This window comes from Aegilops tauschii, chromosome 2 (genome assembly GCF_002575655.3).
Source record: "Aegilops tauschii subsp. strangulata cultivar AL8/78 chromosome 2, Aet v6.0, whole genome shotgun sequence".
In the NCBI taxonomy this organism is placed as follows: Eukaryota; Viridiplantae; Streptophyta; class Magnoliopsida; order Poales; family Poaceae; genus Aegilops; species Aegilops tauschii.
This window is the reverse complement of record NC_053036.3, coordinates 406,999,392-407,014,267: the sequence shown is the minus strand read 5'-3', so window position 1 is coordinate 407,014,267 and position 14,876 is coordinate 406,999,392. Positions and strand designations below refer to the sequence as shown.

Genomic DNA, 14,876 nt, shown 5'->3' with positions numbered 1-14,876 from the left:
TGCTTGCATGCCTAGAGTTTCGCTCATGTCTTACACGAGGCCGTTTGGTCATTGCCTAGTGCCTAAGCATGACTAAGCGCCTCCGGCATTGCATTTTCCATCAGAGATGATATATAGCCGTAATTCAGAACGCAAAAGACAAAACAAAAACAGTATTCGAAACACAGAAGCAACAGGGACACAGCTACGAGCACAGCAGATCGGGCGAGAGAAGCTAGAAAAGGAATGCACCCGAGTCCAGCGGCGGAAGCCGTGCAGGAGGCTGGACGTGCGAGCGGATGGCGTGGAAGCCCCATCCCCCAAGAACCGTGCCGCCTCCACCACGTCGCGCCCATGCGCACCCTCCTCTCTTATAGAGCAAGAGCCACCATTAATTAGTCGCAACTCGATCTGCTGCGTCGACCTGCCTGTGCTGTGACACCCACTGCTCACCCTCTCTTCTCGTAGCACGACACAACAACGGCGAGCTGATCCAGCCAGCCACCGGCCGCCGTGGCAAATGGCGTTGTCCAGGGCGCAGACGAACTCCGGCGAGTCGCTCATCTCCTCCACCTTCGCGTCGCGCTACGTGCGCACCGCGCTCCCGAGGTTCAGGATACCGGAGCAGTCCATCCCCAAGGACGCGGCGTACCAGATCATCAACGACGAGCTGATGCTGGACGGGAACCCGCGTCTGAACCTCGCCTCCTTCGTCACCACCTGGATGGAGCCCGAGTGCGACAAGCTCATCCAGAATTCCGTCAACAAGAACTACGTCGACATGGACGAGTACCCCGTCACCACCGAGTTCCAGGTATCTTTCTATCATTTCTTTTTTGAGGGAAAGGTATCTATCATTTCGTTCGTCGATCCATTTGATGCAGTTTTTACGCGACTACGGCCGGCGACGTATGTTATTGTTTGTGGATTTGAAACAGAACCGGTGCGTCAACATGATCGCGCATCTCTTCAACGCGCCCATCGGGGAGGACGAGACGGCCGTCGGGGTGGGCACCGTCGGCTCCTCGGAGGCCATCATGCTGGCCGGGCTGGCCTTCAAGAGGAAGTGGCAGAACAAGATGAAGGCCGAGGGCAAGCCCCACGACAAGCCCAACATCGTCACCGGCGCAAATGTCCAGGTAAATTACTAGTAATCGAGTACACGCGTTACTGAGACAGTGCATGCCGGCTGGATCACCGGCAGGATTCAAAGTCAATCAACGGATCCATTCCAATCACTGGATGTCTTGGTTTTGTAGGTGTGTTGGGAGAAATTCGCGCGCTACTTCGAGGTTGAGCTCAAGGAGGTGAAGCTCAGGGAAGGGTACTACGTCATGGACCCCGCGAAGGCCGTAGAGTTGGTCGACGAGAACACCATCTGCGTCGCCGCCATCCTCGGCTCCACACTCAACGGCGAGTTCGAGGACGTCAAGATGCTCAACGACCTCCTCGTCGCCAAGAATGCAGAGACAGGGTACGCGTTAATCTTATGCCAAAAACTGGAACCGGCCGGGATGCATGTGAATGATAGAGATTTCATTGATCGATCGGTTGGTTTGGTTGATCGGTTGATCAGGTGGGACACGCCGATTCACGTGGACGCGGCCAGCGGCGGGTTCATCGCGCCCTTCATCTACCCGGAGCTGGAGTGGGACTTCCGGCTGCCGCTGGTGAAGAGCATCAACGTCAGCGGCCACAAGTACGGCCTCGTCTATGCCGGCGTCGGGTGGATCATTTGGAGGAACAAGGAGGACCTGCCCGACGAGCTCATCTTCCACATCAACTACCTCGGCGCCGACCAACCAACCTTCACGCTCAACTTCTCCAAAGGTACAACACCGTACGCGCCGATCAATCGGTTGGCTAGTTCTTCCACTAAGTTTTGAAGTAAGTTGATGTGTTCTTCATGTGCTGCTCCCTCTGTTGGATAGGTTCGAGCCAGATCATTGCACAGTATTATCAACTCATCCGTCTCGGATTCGAGGTAATTAACCACAATTTTTCTACATTAGTAGTAGTACGTTTTTGTTGGGGTTTTATTATGTCCAAGTGTTGCAGCATCCTTTGCCTTGTGCTTTATGCTTGTTGTTTTGTTTCTGCAAGCAACACAACAAACATGTGTTAACTCTGTGTCTGCAAGCAAAGAAACACGAGTGGCCCATGCACTTCATGCATTTCAGGTGGACGTCTAGTTTGTTAGGATCCTGCTTGTACTTTGCCATGCCATCGGCATGTTCTTTGACATTGCTAACACACCATCTCTATTTTTTCTATAAAAAAACTTTAGGTAGCAGTCGATGAACCAATTTATGTTTGAAAAACTATTTATGTGATGCAAAAACGCAATGCAGGGCTACAAGGACATCATGCAAAATTGCCGGGACAACGCAGCGGTGCTCCGGGAGGGAGTCGAGAAGATGGGCTACTTTCACCTGGTGTCCAAGGACTCGGGCGTGCCGCTCGTGGCTTTCTCCCTCAAGGACTCGTCCAAGTACACGGTGTTCGAGGTGGTCGAGAGCCTGCGCCGTTTCGGCTGGATTGTTCCGGCATACACCATGCCCGCCGATGCCGAGCACATCGCCGTCATGCGTGTGGTCATCCGCGAGGACTTCAGCCGCGGTCTCGCCGAGCGCCTCATCACCGACCTCCACAAGGTCATGGTGGAGATGGACGCGCACGCCAAGAAGCATGGGCATCACGAGCATGTGAAGAAGACAGCACACCAAATCGAGAAGGAGGTGACCACCTACTGGCGGACCTTCGTTGCGAGGAAGAAGCACAGCCTGGTTTGCTGATTGCAGTTTTCGGGCTTAACGTGGAGGAATAATTCTTGGCCATACCGAGTTCTTCTTCGGCATGTGTTGGCTCATTTCTTGTTCTTTTTTAGTAGTTTCTTCGAGTAAGTGTTCGTTTTAAGTTTAGCACTCGTTTTGTGTGCTTAGTTATGTATGTTCCCACTGAGCTGGCCTGGGCTGACCTCATATGGTGCATTCTGCCTTGGTTTGCTTGGCTACACTCTCGTTCTTTATGTTTTATGGGTTATAAACAACGCTTCTAAGTGCTCTGCGATCCGGAGTTAGGGTTTGAGGGCAAAGAACAACACCGCCGCTGAAGATTCTTCTGCCACCTCGCCTCATGTTGTTATCTTGACGCTGAGAGGTTCAGCACGGCACCGATGCAACCAATTAAAAAATAACACACCAATAAATCTATCAAGAAGAGAGCATTTGCTGTACTTCCCTGACTTGTGGTGCACCCAACTTTCCTACTCCCTTCGTCCCATAATATAAGAGCGTTTTTGACACTGGTGTAGTGTAAAAACGCTCTTATATTACGAGGGGGGAGTAAAATATAAGCACAAGAAATAAAGAGAAAGACAAATCTAGTATCCATAGTGATAATACTAGAAGAGTTTGGCACGCTTTGTTGCATCGTTTTCTTCCTAGAGCTATGCATGAAGAAATAGTTGCTTATGAAGTTGTTTGGTTATCACTTAGTGGGTTGAATTTTATTATTCTAGGTGCACCCCGTAATTCATAATTTAAATAGTCAAAATACTAAATAGTTGACCCAATAGTGAAACGTTGAAGCATCGGCAACACACATGCCCGGAGTAATAGTACATAAAGCAAAAAATCCGTTTCATTCACTCACTTTCTCTCATCTTGTGTCTCTTATCCTCTTCTCACCACACAAAGTAGTAGCAATCATAACTTACGCTCGACGTATGCACAATCGTAGCCATGGAAGCACCCCACAATTTTTTTTTAAATCCGACGTCAGTTTTTTTAGCATGACAAATCAAACGTTTTAATGGCAACTTTAATTGGCCTGGGGATGTTAAATTTAGCTTACGAGCATGACAATTTTCGGACAAAAAATAAATAAACTGAGATGGATTTGACATGCTTGCCAACTAAATTTGTCATCCTCGGTAAACCCAAATTGCCATAAAAAATAGTTCAATTTGCCACGGTAAAAATCCGACACCAGATTTGTAACGAAGTGAAAGAACGGTAACTATGGGAGCCCTCTGTACAAAAGCAGTAGCAATCATGAAAATCCTATCTCTTTTTTCTCTCTCAAGCATGTAGTCCAACGTGGTTTTATTTTGACCGTTTATCTGACGACGTTCGCTGGGGAGAAATTGCCATCAAAGCCCCTAACGCCGCCTTGGCTGCCAGGCTAGCAACCAGCCATCACCACCACATCAATGCGATGGCGTGACGCCCTCGCACGGACATGTTGGCGTCGTTGCCCCGCCAAACAATGGCATGTACGACGCATCTATCTGCCACTTGTCGCGGCGGTTTGTACGATGCCACGTGGTATAGTATTTTATTTCTGATGGATAATCTGGTTTGGACCATGTAGTAGCCTGATATTGTTACCATCCCCCTTTTCTGCGAATCAACATTAGTTTTAGTGTACGATGCTTGTGCTTTCTGTTGATGTTTTTTAAGGGTGTGTTTGCTTTCTGTAATGGCATGGAACGTGATGGGTCCATCCCGAGAGGCCATTCTCGCGTTTGGCTTGCCGTAGGAACCGGAACCCACCAGTTCCCAAGAACGGCATATTCGCTCATTATGCCAAACCGGGCAGTTCCTCGAAAACGAGCGGACCACGCGGAACGCCTCAACCCCGACTGTCATCCTCTTCCTCGTCTCTCTACGGCTCGGTGCGCCGCCAGCCGCCACACCCAAGTCTCTTTCCCCATATGATCTGCGCCGCCGCCAGCCACTCCCGCGTCTCCCCCTCTCCGGCGCCGCCACCCCCTCCGCAATCTTGCGCGCCGCCACCAGCAGCCCCACCGCGCGCGTCATGACTCGCCACCGCCGCATCCTCGTGCTGGCGCTTCTCGCCGTCGCGCTTGCGGCCCTCTCGCTTGTTTTCTTCAGCCGAGCAGGGAGGCCGGGCAGCCCTCTCAGTCGTCTTCTTCAGCCGGGCATGGAGGCCGGGCGCACCTGAGGTGCCCATCTTTGGTGGTCGCGAGTTCGCGCACGTCGTTCTTCTGGTTTCCCTCATCTCTCTTGGTGCAGTGCCGGCGTGCGGGCTGGTGGCCGGCAGGGCAGCGACAGGCAGTGTGCAGGTACGATGCAACCTCAGCGGCGCAGCAAACAACAACATTCAGGCAGTGTGCAGCGACAGGCAGTGTATAGGCACTAGGCAGCAACTCAGCGGCGCAGCAAACAACAACTATAAGCGGCAGCGAGCAACAACAATCTCCAGTGTTATTACGATGCAACCTCTGATGATCACTCGTCACATTCGTCATCCATTGATTTTTCCAATCCTTTGACGTTGGCAGAACGATGAGTTATGGCTACCTGAACTTTTGATTTGGTCTGTACTGCAGTGTCTAATGCACCGTTCAGCTTAATCAAGTGTTTAGTATACGCTCAGTTTAGTTTTCTATCAAAATCTAATTCAGTGTGAATCGGTGTAATCAAATGAGATGAATAATTTTATTCCATTCCATTCCATCACTCAAACCAAACACCGAAATGTAATCATTCCATTCCTTTGCTATTGCTCCTACCAAACATAAAGACGGAACCGACCCGTTCCGGTGGAATGGAACCATGCCATTCCGTTCCACATCGTTCCGGAACCAAACACACCCTAAACTACTCCCTCCGTCTCGTAATGTAAGTGTCAAAAACGTCTTACACGGAGGGAGTAGATCAATGGTGGAGTGACGCTTTTGCTGTATGTGGCACTCAAGTTGGTTTAAAGAGGGTTAAGGCCAGACACATAGGTCTGTTTGAAACATATGACCAACTAGATATATTTTTATTCTTGCTTATGCATTTGTTCATCTACAAACAGTTTTTGATACTAGGCCGAGCTCTCGGCCCGTTAAGGAAGCATATCGTACATAAGCACGCTCAAGTTGCAGTGAGTTGACGCGGGCAAGAAGTTTTCTTACACATTCTCTCTTCCATCCAAATTGATTTTAGTGTAATTTCAAGCCTGGTATGTGCTGGTGTTTGCAGGTGTCCCGTTCATTTACAGTTGGTTCAGTGCAATTTATACAATCTCTAACGAGCGGCGTATAATTGGAGGAAGAAAAAGACTAGTATGTTTTATAATATAATAATTAATTTTTATTGGTTTTCGTCCACGTGTCTTTTCATTGTACTCGCTATTCTTTTCTTGCATAAGTATCAGATATAAGCCCTAGGCGTCTCTTTAAAACAAAGTTACCCCCACACCCAACCAAAAAAGGTTACAATATATTTTCAACCTTTGAATAATCATAGTGAATTATTAACATTTTTTTTGCAGGAACCTGAATTATTAACATTGTTAACACTTTTTTTTATAATGCTGAGATAGACTAGTTAGCGGATACCCCCTGCGAGGGGAACCCAGCGGACGCTCACATGGCATGCGGAGGCGCGCCACATGGTGCATCTAGCGGGCGTCACATATCGCCCGTTGGGCGCACCACAGAAGCGTGTTTTTCTATTTCCGCATGTCTTTGTTTGCATTTCACTTGGTTTTTCTTAGGTTTTCGTAAAAATATATTTTTATAGTCTTTTTGTTTTCCTTGTGTGAAGCATCCCATGTGAAAAAAGCATATTTGTGCTCCCTGAAGGAAATATGCCCTAGAGGCAATAATAAAGTTATTATTTTATTTTCTTATATCATGATAATGTTTATTATTCATGCTAGAATTGTATTAACCGGAAACTTGATACAAGTGTGAATACATAGACAAAACAAAGTGTCCCTAGTATGCCTCTACTAGACTAACTCGTTAATCAAAGATGGTTAAGTTTCCTGACCATAGACATGTGTTATTATTTAATGAACGGGATCACATCATTAGATAATGATGTGATGGACAAGACCCATCCGTTAGCTTAGCATTATGATTGTTAAGTTTTATTGCTATTGCTTTCTTCATGACTTATACATGTTTCTGACTATGAGATTATGCAACTCCCGAATACCGGAGGAACACCTTGTGTGCTATCAAACGTCACAACGTAACTGGGTGATTATAAAGATGTTCTACAGGTGTCTCCGAAGGTGTTTGTTGGGTTGACATAGATCGAGATTAGGATTTGTCACTCCGTGTATCGGAGAGGTATCTCTAGGCCCTCTCGGTAATACACATCACTATAAGCCTTGCAAGCAATGTGACTAATGAGTTAGTTGCGGGATGATGCATTACGGAACGAGTAAAGAGACTTGCTGCTACCTCTTAAGCACTGTGTTGGTTTTCCCTTGAAGAGAAAAGGGTGATGCAGTAAAGTAGCGTAAGTATTTCCCTCAGTTTTTGAGAACCAAGGTATCAATCCAGTATGAGGCCACGCACGAGTCCCTCGCACCTATACAAACAAATAAATCCTCGCAACCAACGCAATAAAGGGGTTGTCAATCCCTTCACGGTCACTTCCGAGAGTGAGATCTGATAGATTTGATAGGATAATATTTTTGGTATTTTTATAATAAAGATGCAAAGTAAAATAAAAGGCAATAAAAATAGCTAAGTGTTGGAAGATTAATATGATAGAAAATAGACCCAGGGGCCATAGGTTTCACTAGAGGCTTCTCTCGAGAGCATAAGTATTACGGTGGGTGAACAAATTACTGTTGAGCAATTGACAGAATTAAGTATAGTTATGAGAATATCTAGGTATGATCATGTATATAGGCATCATGTCCGAGACAAGTAGACCGACTCCTGCCTGCATCTACTACTATTACTCCACACATCGACCGCTATCCAGCATGCATCTAGAGTATTAAGTTCATAAGAACAGAGTAACGCTTTAAGCAAGATGACATGATGTAGAGGGATAAACTCATGCAATATGATATAAACCCCATCTTGTTATCCTTGATGGCAACAATACAATACGTCCCTTGCTGCCCCTACTGTCACTGGGAAAGGACACCGCAAGATTGAACCCAAAGCTAAGCACTTCTCCCATTGCAAGAAAGATCAATCTAGTAGGCCAAACCAAACTGATAATTCGAAGAGACTTGCAAAGATAACCAATCATACATAAAAGAATTCAGAGAAGATTCAAATATTGTTCATAGATAAACTTGATCATAAACCCACAATTCATCGGTCTCAACAAACACACCGCAAAAGAAGATTACATCGAATAGATCTCCACAAGAGAGGGGGAGAACATTGTATTGAGATCCAAAAAGAGAGAAGAAGCCATCTAGCTAATAACTATGGACCCGAAGGTCTGAGGTAAACTACTCACACGTCATCGGAGAGGCTACGGTGTTGATGTAGAAGCCCTCCGTGATCGATGCCTCCTCTGGCGGAGCTCCAGAAAAGGCCCCAAGATGGGATCTCACGGGTACAGAAGGTTGCGGTGGTGGAATTAGGTTTTTGGCTCCGTCTCTGGTAGTTTGGGGGTACGTAGGTATATATAGGAGGAAGAAGTACGTCGGTGGAGCAACGTGGGGCCCACGAGGGTGGAGGGCGCGCCCCCTACCTCGTGCCCTCCTGGTTGATGTCTTGACGTAGGGTCCAAGTCCTCTGGATCACGTTCGTTCCGAAAATCACGTTCCCGAAGGTTTCATTCCGTTTGGACTCTGTTTGATATTCTTTTTCTGCGAAACTCTGAAATAGCAAAAAACAACAATTCTAGGCTGGGCCTCCGGTTATTAGGTTAGTCCCAAAAATAATATAAAAGTATATAATAAAGCCCAATAATGTCCAAAACAGAATATAATATAGCATGGAATAATAAAAATTTATAGATACGTTGGAGACGTATCAAGCATCCCCAAGCTTAATTCCTGCTCGTCCTCGAGTAGGTAAATGATAAAAACAGAATTTTTGATGTGGAATGCTACTTGGCATAATTTCAATGTAATTCTCTTAATTGTGGTATGAATATTCAGATCCGAAAGATTCAAGATAAAGGTTTAATATTGACATAAAAGTAATAATACTTCAAGCATACTAACTAAGCAATTATGTCCTCTCAAAATAACATGGCCAAAGAAAGTTCATCCCTACAAAATCATATAGTTTAGTCATGCTCCATTTCCGTCACACAAGAATGCTCTCATCATGCACAACCCCGATGACAAGCCAAGCAATTGTTTCATACTTTAGTAATCTCAAACTTTTTTCAACCTTCACGCAATACATGAGCGTGAGCCATGGATATAGCACTATGGGTGGAATAGAATATAATGATGGGGGTTATGTGAAGAAGACAAAAAAGGAGAAAGTCTCACATCAACGAGGCTAATCAATGAGCTATGGAGATGCCCATCGATTTATGTTAATGCAAGGAGTGGGGATTGCCATGCAACGGATGCACTAGAGCTATAAATGCATGAAAGCTCAACAAAAGAAACTAAGTGGGTGTGCATCGAACATGCTTGCTCACGAAGACCTAGGGCATTTGAGGAAGCCCATTGTTGGAATATACAATCCAAGTTCTATAATGAAAAATTCCCACTAGTATATGAAAGTGACAAAACAAGAGACTTTCTATCATGAAGATCATGGTGCTACTTTGAAGCACAAGTGTGAAAAAAAAGCATAGTAGCATTGTCCCTTTTTTTGGGCCTTCCCTTTTTTTATTTGGCCTTTCTTTTTTTGGGACAATGCTCTATGAATGATGATCATCACACTTCTACTTATTTACAACTCAATGATTACAACTCGATACTAGAACAAAGTATGACTCTATATGAATGCCCCCGGCGGTATACTGGGATAACAATGAATCAAGAGTGACATGTATGAAAAATTATGAACGGTGGCTTTGCCACAAATACGATGTCAACTACATGATCATGCAAAGCAATATGACAATGATGAGCGTGTCATAATAAACGGAACGGTGGAAAGTTGCATGGCAATATATCTCGGAATGGCTATGGAAATGCCATAATAGGTAGGTATGGTGGCTGTTTTGAGGAAGATATAAGGAGGTTTATGTGTGAAAGAGCGTATCATATCACGGGGTTTGGATGCACCGGCGAAGTTTGCACCAACTCTCAGTGTGAGAAAGGGCAATGCACGGTACCGAAGATGCTAGCAATGATGGAAGGGTAAGAGTGCGTATAATCCATGGACTCAACATTAGTCATAAAGAACTCACATACTTATTGCAAAAATCTACAGGTCATCAAAAACCAAGCACTACGCGCATGCTCCTAGGGGATAGATTGGTAGGAAAAGACCATCGCTCGTCCCCGACCGCCACTCATAAGGAGGACAATCAAAGAACACCTCATGTTTCAAATTTGTTACATAACGTTTACCATACGTGCATGCTACGGGACTTGCAAACTTCAAGACAAGTATTTCTCAAATTCACAACTACTCAACTAGCACAACTTTAATATCACTATCTCCATATCTCAAAACAATCATCGAGCATCAAACTTCTCTTAGTATTCAGCACACTCATAAGAAAGTTTTTTTACTAGTCTTGAATACCTAGCATATTAGGATTATTTTAGCAAATTACCATGCTGTTTAAGACTCTCAAAATAATATAAGTGAAGTATGAGAGAATAATAGTTTATATAAAACAAAACCACCGCCGTGCTCTAAAAGATATAAGTGGAGCACTAGAGCAAAAACTATATAGCTCAAAAGATATAAGTGAAGCACATAGAGTATTCTAATAATTTCCGAATCATGTGTGTCTCTCTCAAAAGGTGTGTCCAGCAAAGATGATTGTGGTAAATTAAAAAGCAAAGAATCAAATAATACAAGACGCTCCAAGCAAAACACATATCATGTGGTGAATAAAAATATAGCTCCAAGTAAAGTTACCGATGGAAGTAGACGAAAGAGGGGATGCCTTCCGGGGCATCCCCAAGCTTTGGCTTTTTGGTGTCCTTAGATTATCTTGGGGTGCCTTGGGCATCCCCAATCTCAGGCTCTTGCCACTCCTTGTTCCATAATCCATCAAATCTTCTACCCAAAACTTGAAAACTTCACAACACAAAACTTAACAGAAAATCTCGTGAGCTCCGTTAGCGAAAGAAAACAAAACACCACTTCAAGGTACTGTAATGAACTCATTCTTTATTTATATTAGTGTTAAACCTACTGTATTCCAACTTCTGTATGGTTTATAAACTATTTTATTAGCCATAGATTCATCAAAATAAGCAAACAACACACGAAAAACAGAATCTGTCAAAAACAGAACAGTCTGTAGTAATCTGTAACTAACGCAAACTTCTGGAACTCCAAAAATTCAGCCAAAATAGGATGACATATACAATTTGTTTATTGATCAGCAGCAATTGGAATCAATATTTTATCACGTTCTGGTGATTTTTAACAATTATTTCCGTGAATAGAAAGTTTCTACAATTTTCAGCAAGATCAAATAACTGTCATCCAAGAAGATCCTATAGGTTAAACTTGGCACAAACACTAACTAAAGCATATAAAAAATCTAAACAGAGGCTAGATCAAATATTTATTCCTAAACAGAAGAAAAAAGCAAAAAAAATCTAAAAATAAAACTGGGTTGCCTCCCAACAAGCGCTATCGTTTAACGCCCCTAGCTAGGCATAGATAATTTTAATGATGCTCACATGAAAGATAAGAATTGAAGCGCAAAGAGAGCATCATAAAACACGTGACAAACACATCTAAGTCTAACATACTTCCTATGCATAGGCATCTTATAGGCAAACAAATTATCATAGCAAGCAAAAACTAACATATGCAGGGAAGCGGAAAGAAACAATAGCAATCTCAACATAACGAGAGGTAATTTAGTAACATGAAGATCTCTACAATCATATTTTCCTCTCTCATAATAATTACATGTGGGATCATAAGAAAATTCAACAAAATAGCTATCACATAACATATTCTCAACATGATCCTCATGCATGCGAAGTTGACACTCTTCCAAAATAGTGGGATTAACATTAACTAAAGTCATGACCTCTCCAAACCCACTTTTATCAAAAATTTCATAAGATTGAATATTCTCCAAATATGTGGGATCTAAAGTTGACACTCTTCCAAACCCACTTTCAATATTATTGCAAACAATATTATCAATCTCATATTCATCATGGGGATTAAATAAATTTTCAAGATCAAAAGAAGAATCACCCCAATCATGATCATTGCAACAAGTAGTAGACATAGCAAAACTAGCATCCCCAAGCTTAGGGTTTTGCATATTATTAGCACAATTGACATCAAGAGAATTTATAGTAACATCATTTCAATCATGATTTTCATCGAAGGAACTAACAAGTATGGGTGCAATAGCAACGATCTCATGTTTAACATAAGGGACTATAGCAAATTCATCTTCATAAATATTGGCATCATGGCCACAAGAATAGCAATCATCATGTTCATCAAGGGATATTTCAATCAAATCATCGGAATCATCATTATCTATAGATTCATGCGTATCATTATTTTCTTCCAAAGCAACGGTCATTCTCTCAATAAATTCTTTGACATAGACATTATGAGCATAGTTTTCATAGCAATATTTAAGTATGTCAAAATTTTCAGATTTATAGAGAGTAATATCATACTTTTCAATCAAAGAAGCAACTTCATAAGCACCCTTAAAAGCAACAAATTCTTCAATTTGTTCTATATCATAGTAACTATAAACACCCTTTGCATAAGAAGATAAGATTTCATTTTCATTAAACTCACAAAGGTAGGGAAGGTGTTTTTTAGTGTTCTTAGAGCAACAAGTAAAATCACAAATTTCACAAAGATTCCAAGCATAACACAACAATCTGTTTATTTGATTCCATAAGAGTCTCCCTTTTTCAGACAAACGGTGACGCACAAAATGAGCATGCTCATCTAAAGATTTCCCATCAACTAGGCTAGTTGGGGTTTCAGCACGAGCGCATAAGGATCGAAGATGATCTAAGTAGAACACTTTAAGTGGATCCATATCAATAGATTTTTAGCAAGCAAAGATGCAAGAAAATCGAAGGCACATGGAAACACAAACAAAAAGACATACGGGAAGAAGGGGAAGAAAAGGCGAATAAAACGGCAAGGGTGAAGTGGGGGAGAGGAAAACGAGAGGCAAATGGCAAATAATGTAATGCGGGAGATAAGGGTTTGTGATGGGTACTTGGTATGTTGACTTTTGCTTAGACTCCCCGGCAACGGCGCCAGAAATCCTTCTTGCTACCTCTTAAGCACTGCGTTGGTTTTCCCTTAAAGAGGAAAGGGTGATGCAGTAAAGTAGCATAAGTATTTCCCTCAGTTTTTGAGAACCAAGGTATCAATCCAGTAGGAGGCCATGCACGAGTCCCTCGCACCTACACAAACAAATAAATCCTCGCAACCAACGCAATAAAGGGGTTGTCAATCCCTTCACGGTCACTTACGAGAGTGAGATCTGATAGATTTGATAGGATAATATTTTTGGTATTTTTATAATAAAGATGCAAAGTAAAATAAAAGGCAATAAAATAGCTAAGTGTTGGAAGATTAATATGATAGACCCGGGGGCCATAGGTTTCACTAGAGGCTTCTCTCGAGAGCGTAAGTATTACGGTGGGTGAACAAATTACTGTTGAGCAATTGACAGAATTGAGCATAGTTATGAGAATATGCAGGTATGATCATGTATATAGGCATCACGTCCGAGACAAGTAGACCGACTCCTGCCTGCATCTACTACTATTACTCCACACATCGACCGCTATCCAGCATGCATCTAGAGTATTAAGTTCATAAGAACAGAGTAACGCTTTAAGCAAGATGACATGATGTAGAGGGATAAACTCATGCAATATGATATAAACCCCATCTTGTTATCCTCGATGGCAACAATACAATACGTCCCTTGCTGCCCCTACTGTCACTGGGAAAGGACACCGCAAGATTGAACCCAAAGCTAAGCACTTCTCCCATTGCAAGAAAGATCAATCTAGTAGGCCAAACCAAACTGATAATTCGAAGAGACTTGCAAAGATAACCAATCATACATAAAAGAATTCAGAGAAGATTCAAATATTGTTCATAGATAAACTTGATCATAAACCCACAATTCATCGGTCTCAACAAACACACCGCAAAAGAAGATTACATCGAATAGATCTCCACAAGAGAGGGGGAGAACATTGTATTGAGATCCAAAAAGAGAGAAGAAGCCATCTAGATAATAACTATGGACCCGAAGGTCTGAGGTAAACTACTCACACATCATCGGAGAGGCTACGGTGTTGATGTAGAAGCCCTCCGTGATCGATGCCCCCTCCGGCGGAGCTCCGAAAAAGGCCCCAAGATGGGATCTCACGGGTACAGAAGGTTGCGGCGGTGGAATTAGGTTTTTGGCTCCGTCTCTGGTAGTTTGGGGGTACGTAGGTATATATAGGAGGAAGAAGTACGTCGGTGGAGCAATGTGGGGCCCACGAGGGTGGAAGGCGCGCCCAGGGGGTAGGCGCGCCCCCTACCTCGTGCCCTCCTGGTTGATGTCTTGACGCAGGGTCCAAGTCCTCTGGATCACATTCGTTCCGAAAATCACGTTCCCGAAGGTTTCATTCCGTTTGGACTCTGTTTGATATTCTTTTTCTGCGAAACTCTGAAATAGGCAAAAAACAGCAATTCTGGGCTGGGCCTCCGGTTAATAGGTTAGTCCCAAAAATAATATAAAAGTGTATAATAAAGCCCAATAATGTCCAAAACAGAATATAATATAGCATGGAACAATAAAAAAATTATAGATACGTTGGAGACGTATCACTTGCCAGTAACGAGACTGAACTAGGTATGAGGATACCGACGATCGAATCTCGGGCAAGTAACATACCGATGACAAAGGGAACAATGTATGTTGTTATGCGGTTTGACCGATAAAGATCTTCATATAATATGTAGGAGTTAATATGAGCATCCAGGTTCCGCTATTGGTTATTGACTGGAGATG

At 43.4% G+C, this 14,876-nt stretch overlaps 1 protein-coding gene across 1 annotated transcript; it reads left to right on the top strand.

The window, feature by feature from the left end:
• The first annotated feature begins 409 nt into the window (after positions 1-409).
• On the top strand, positions 410-3,069 carry LOC109763691 (glutamate decarboxylase-like). The gene is made up of 6 exons (XM_020322551.3): positions 410-793; positions 918-1,118; positions 1,239-1,453; positions 1,556-1,809; positions 1,911-1,963; positions 2,331-3,069. The coding sequence occupies exons 1-6, from the start codon at positions 500-502 to the stop codon at positions 2,772-2,774; spliced, it is 1,461 nt and encodes a 486-aa protein (XP_020178140.1). The 5' UTR covers positions 410-499; the 3' UTR covers positions 2,775-3,069.
• Positions 3,070-14,876: the final 11,807 nt, after the last annotated feature.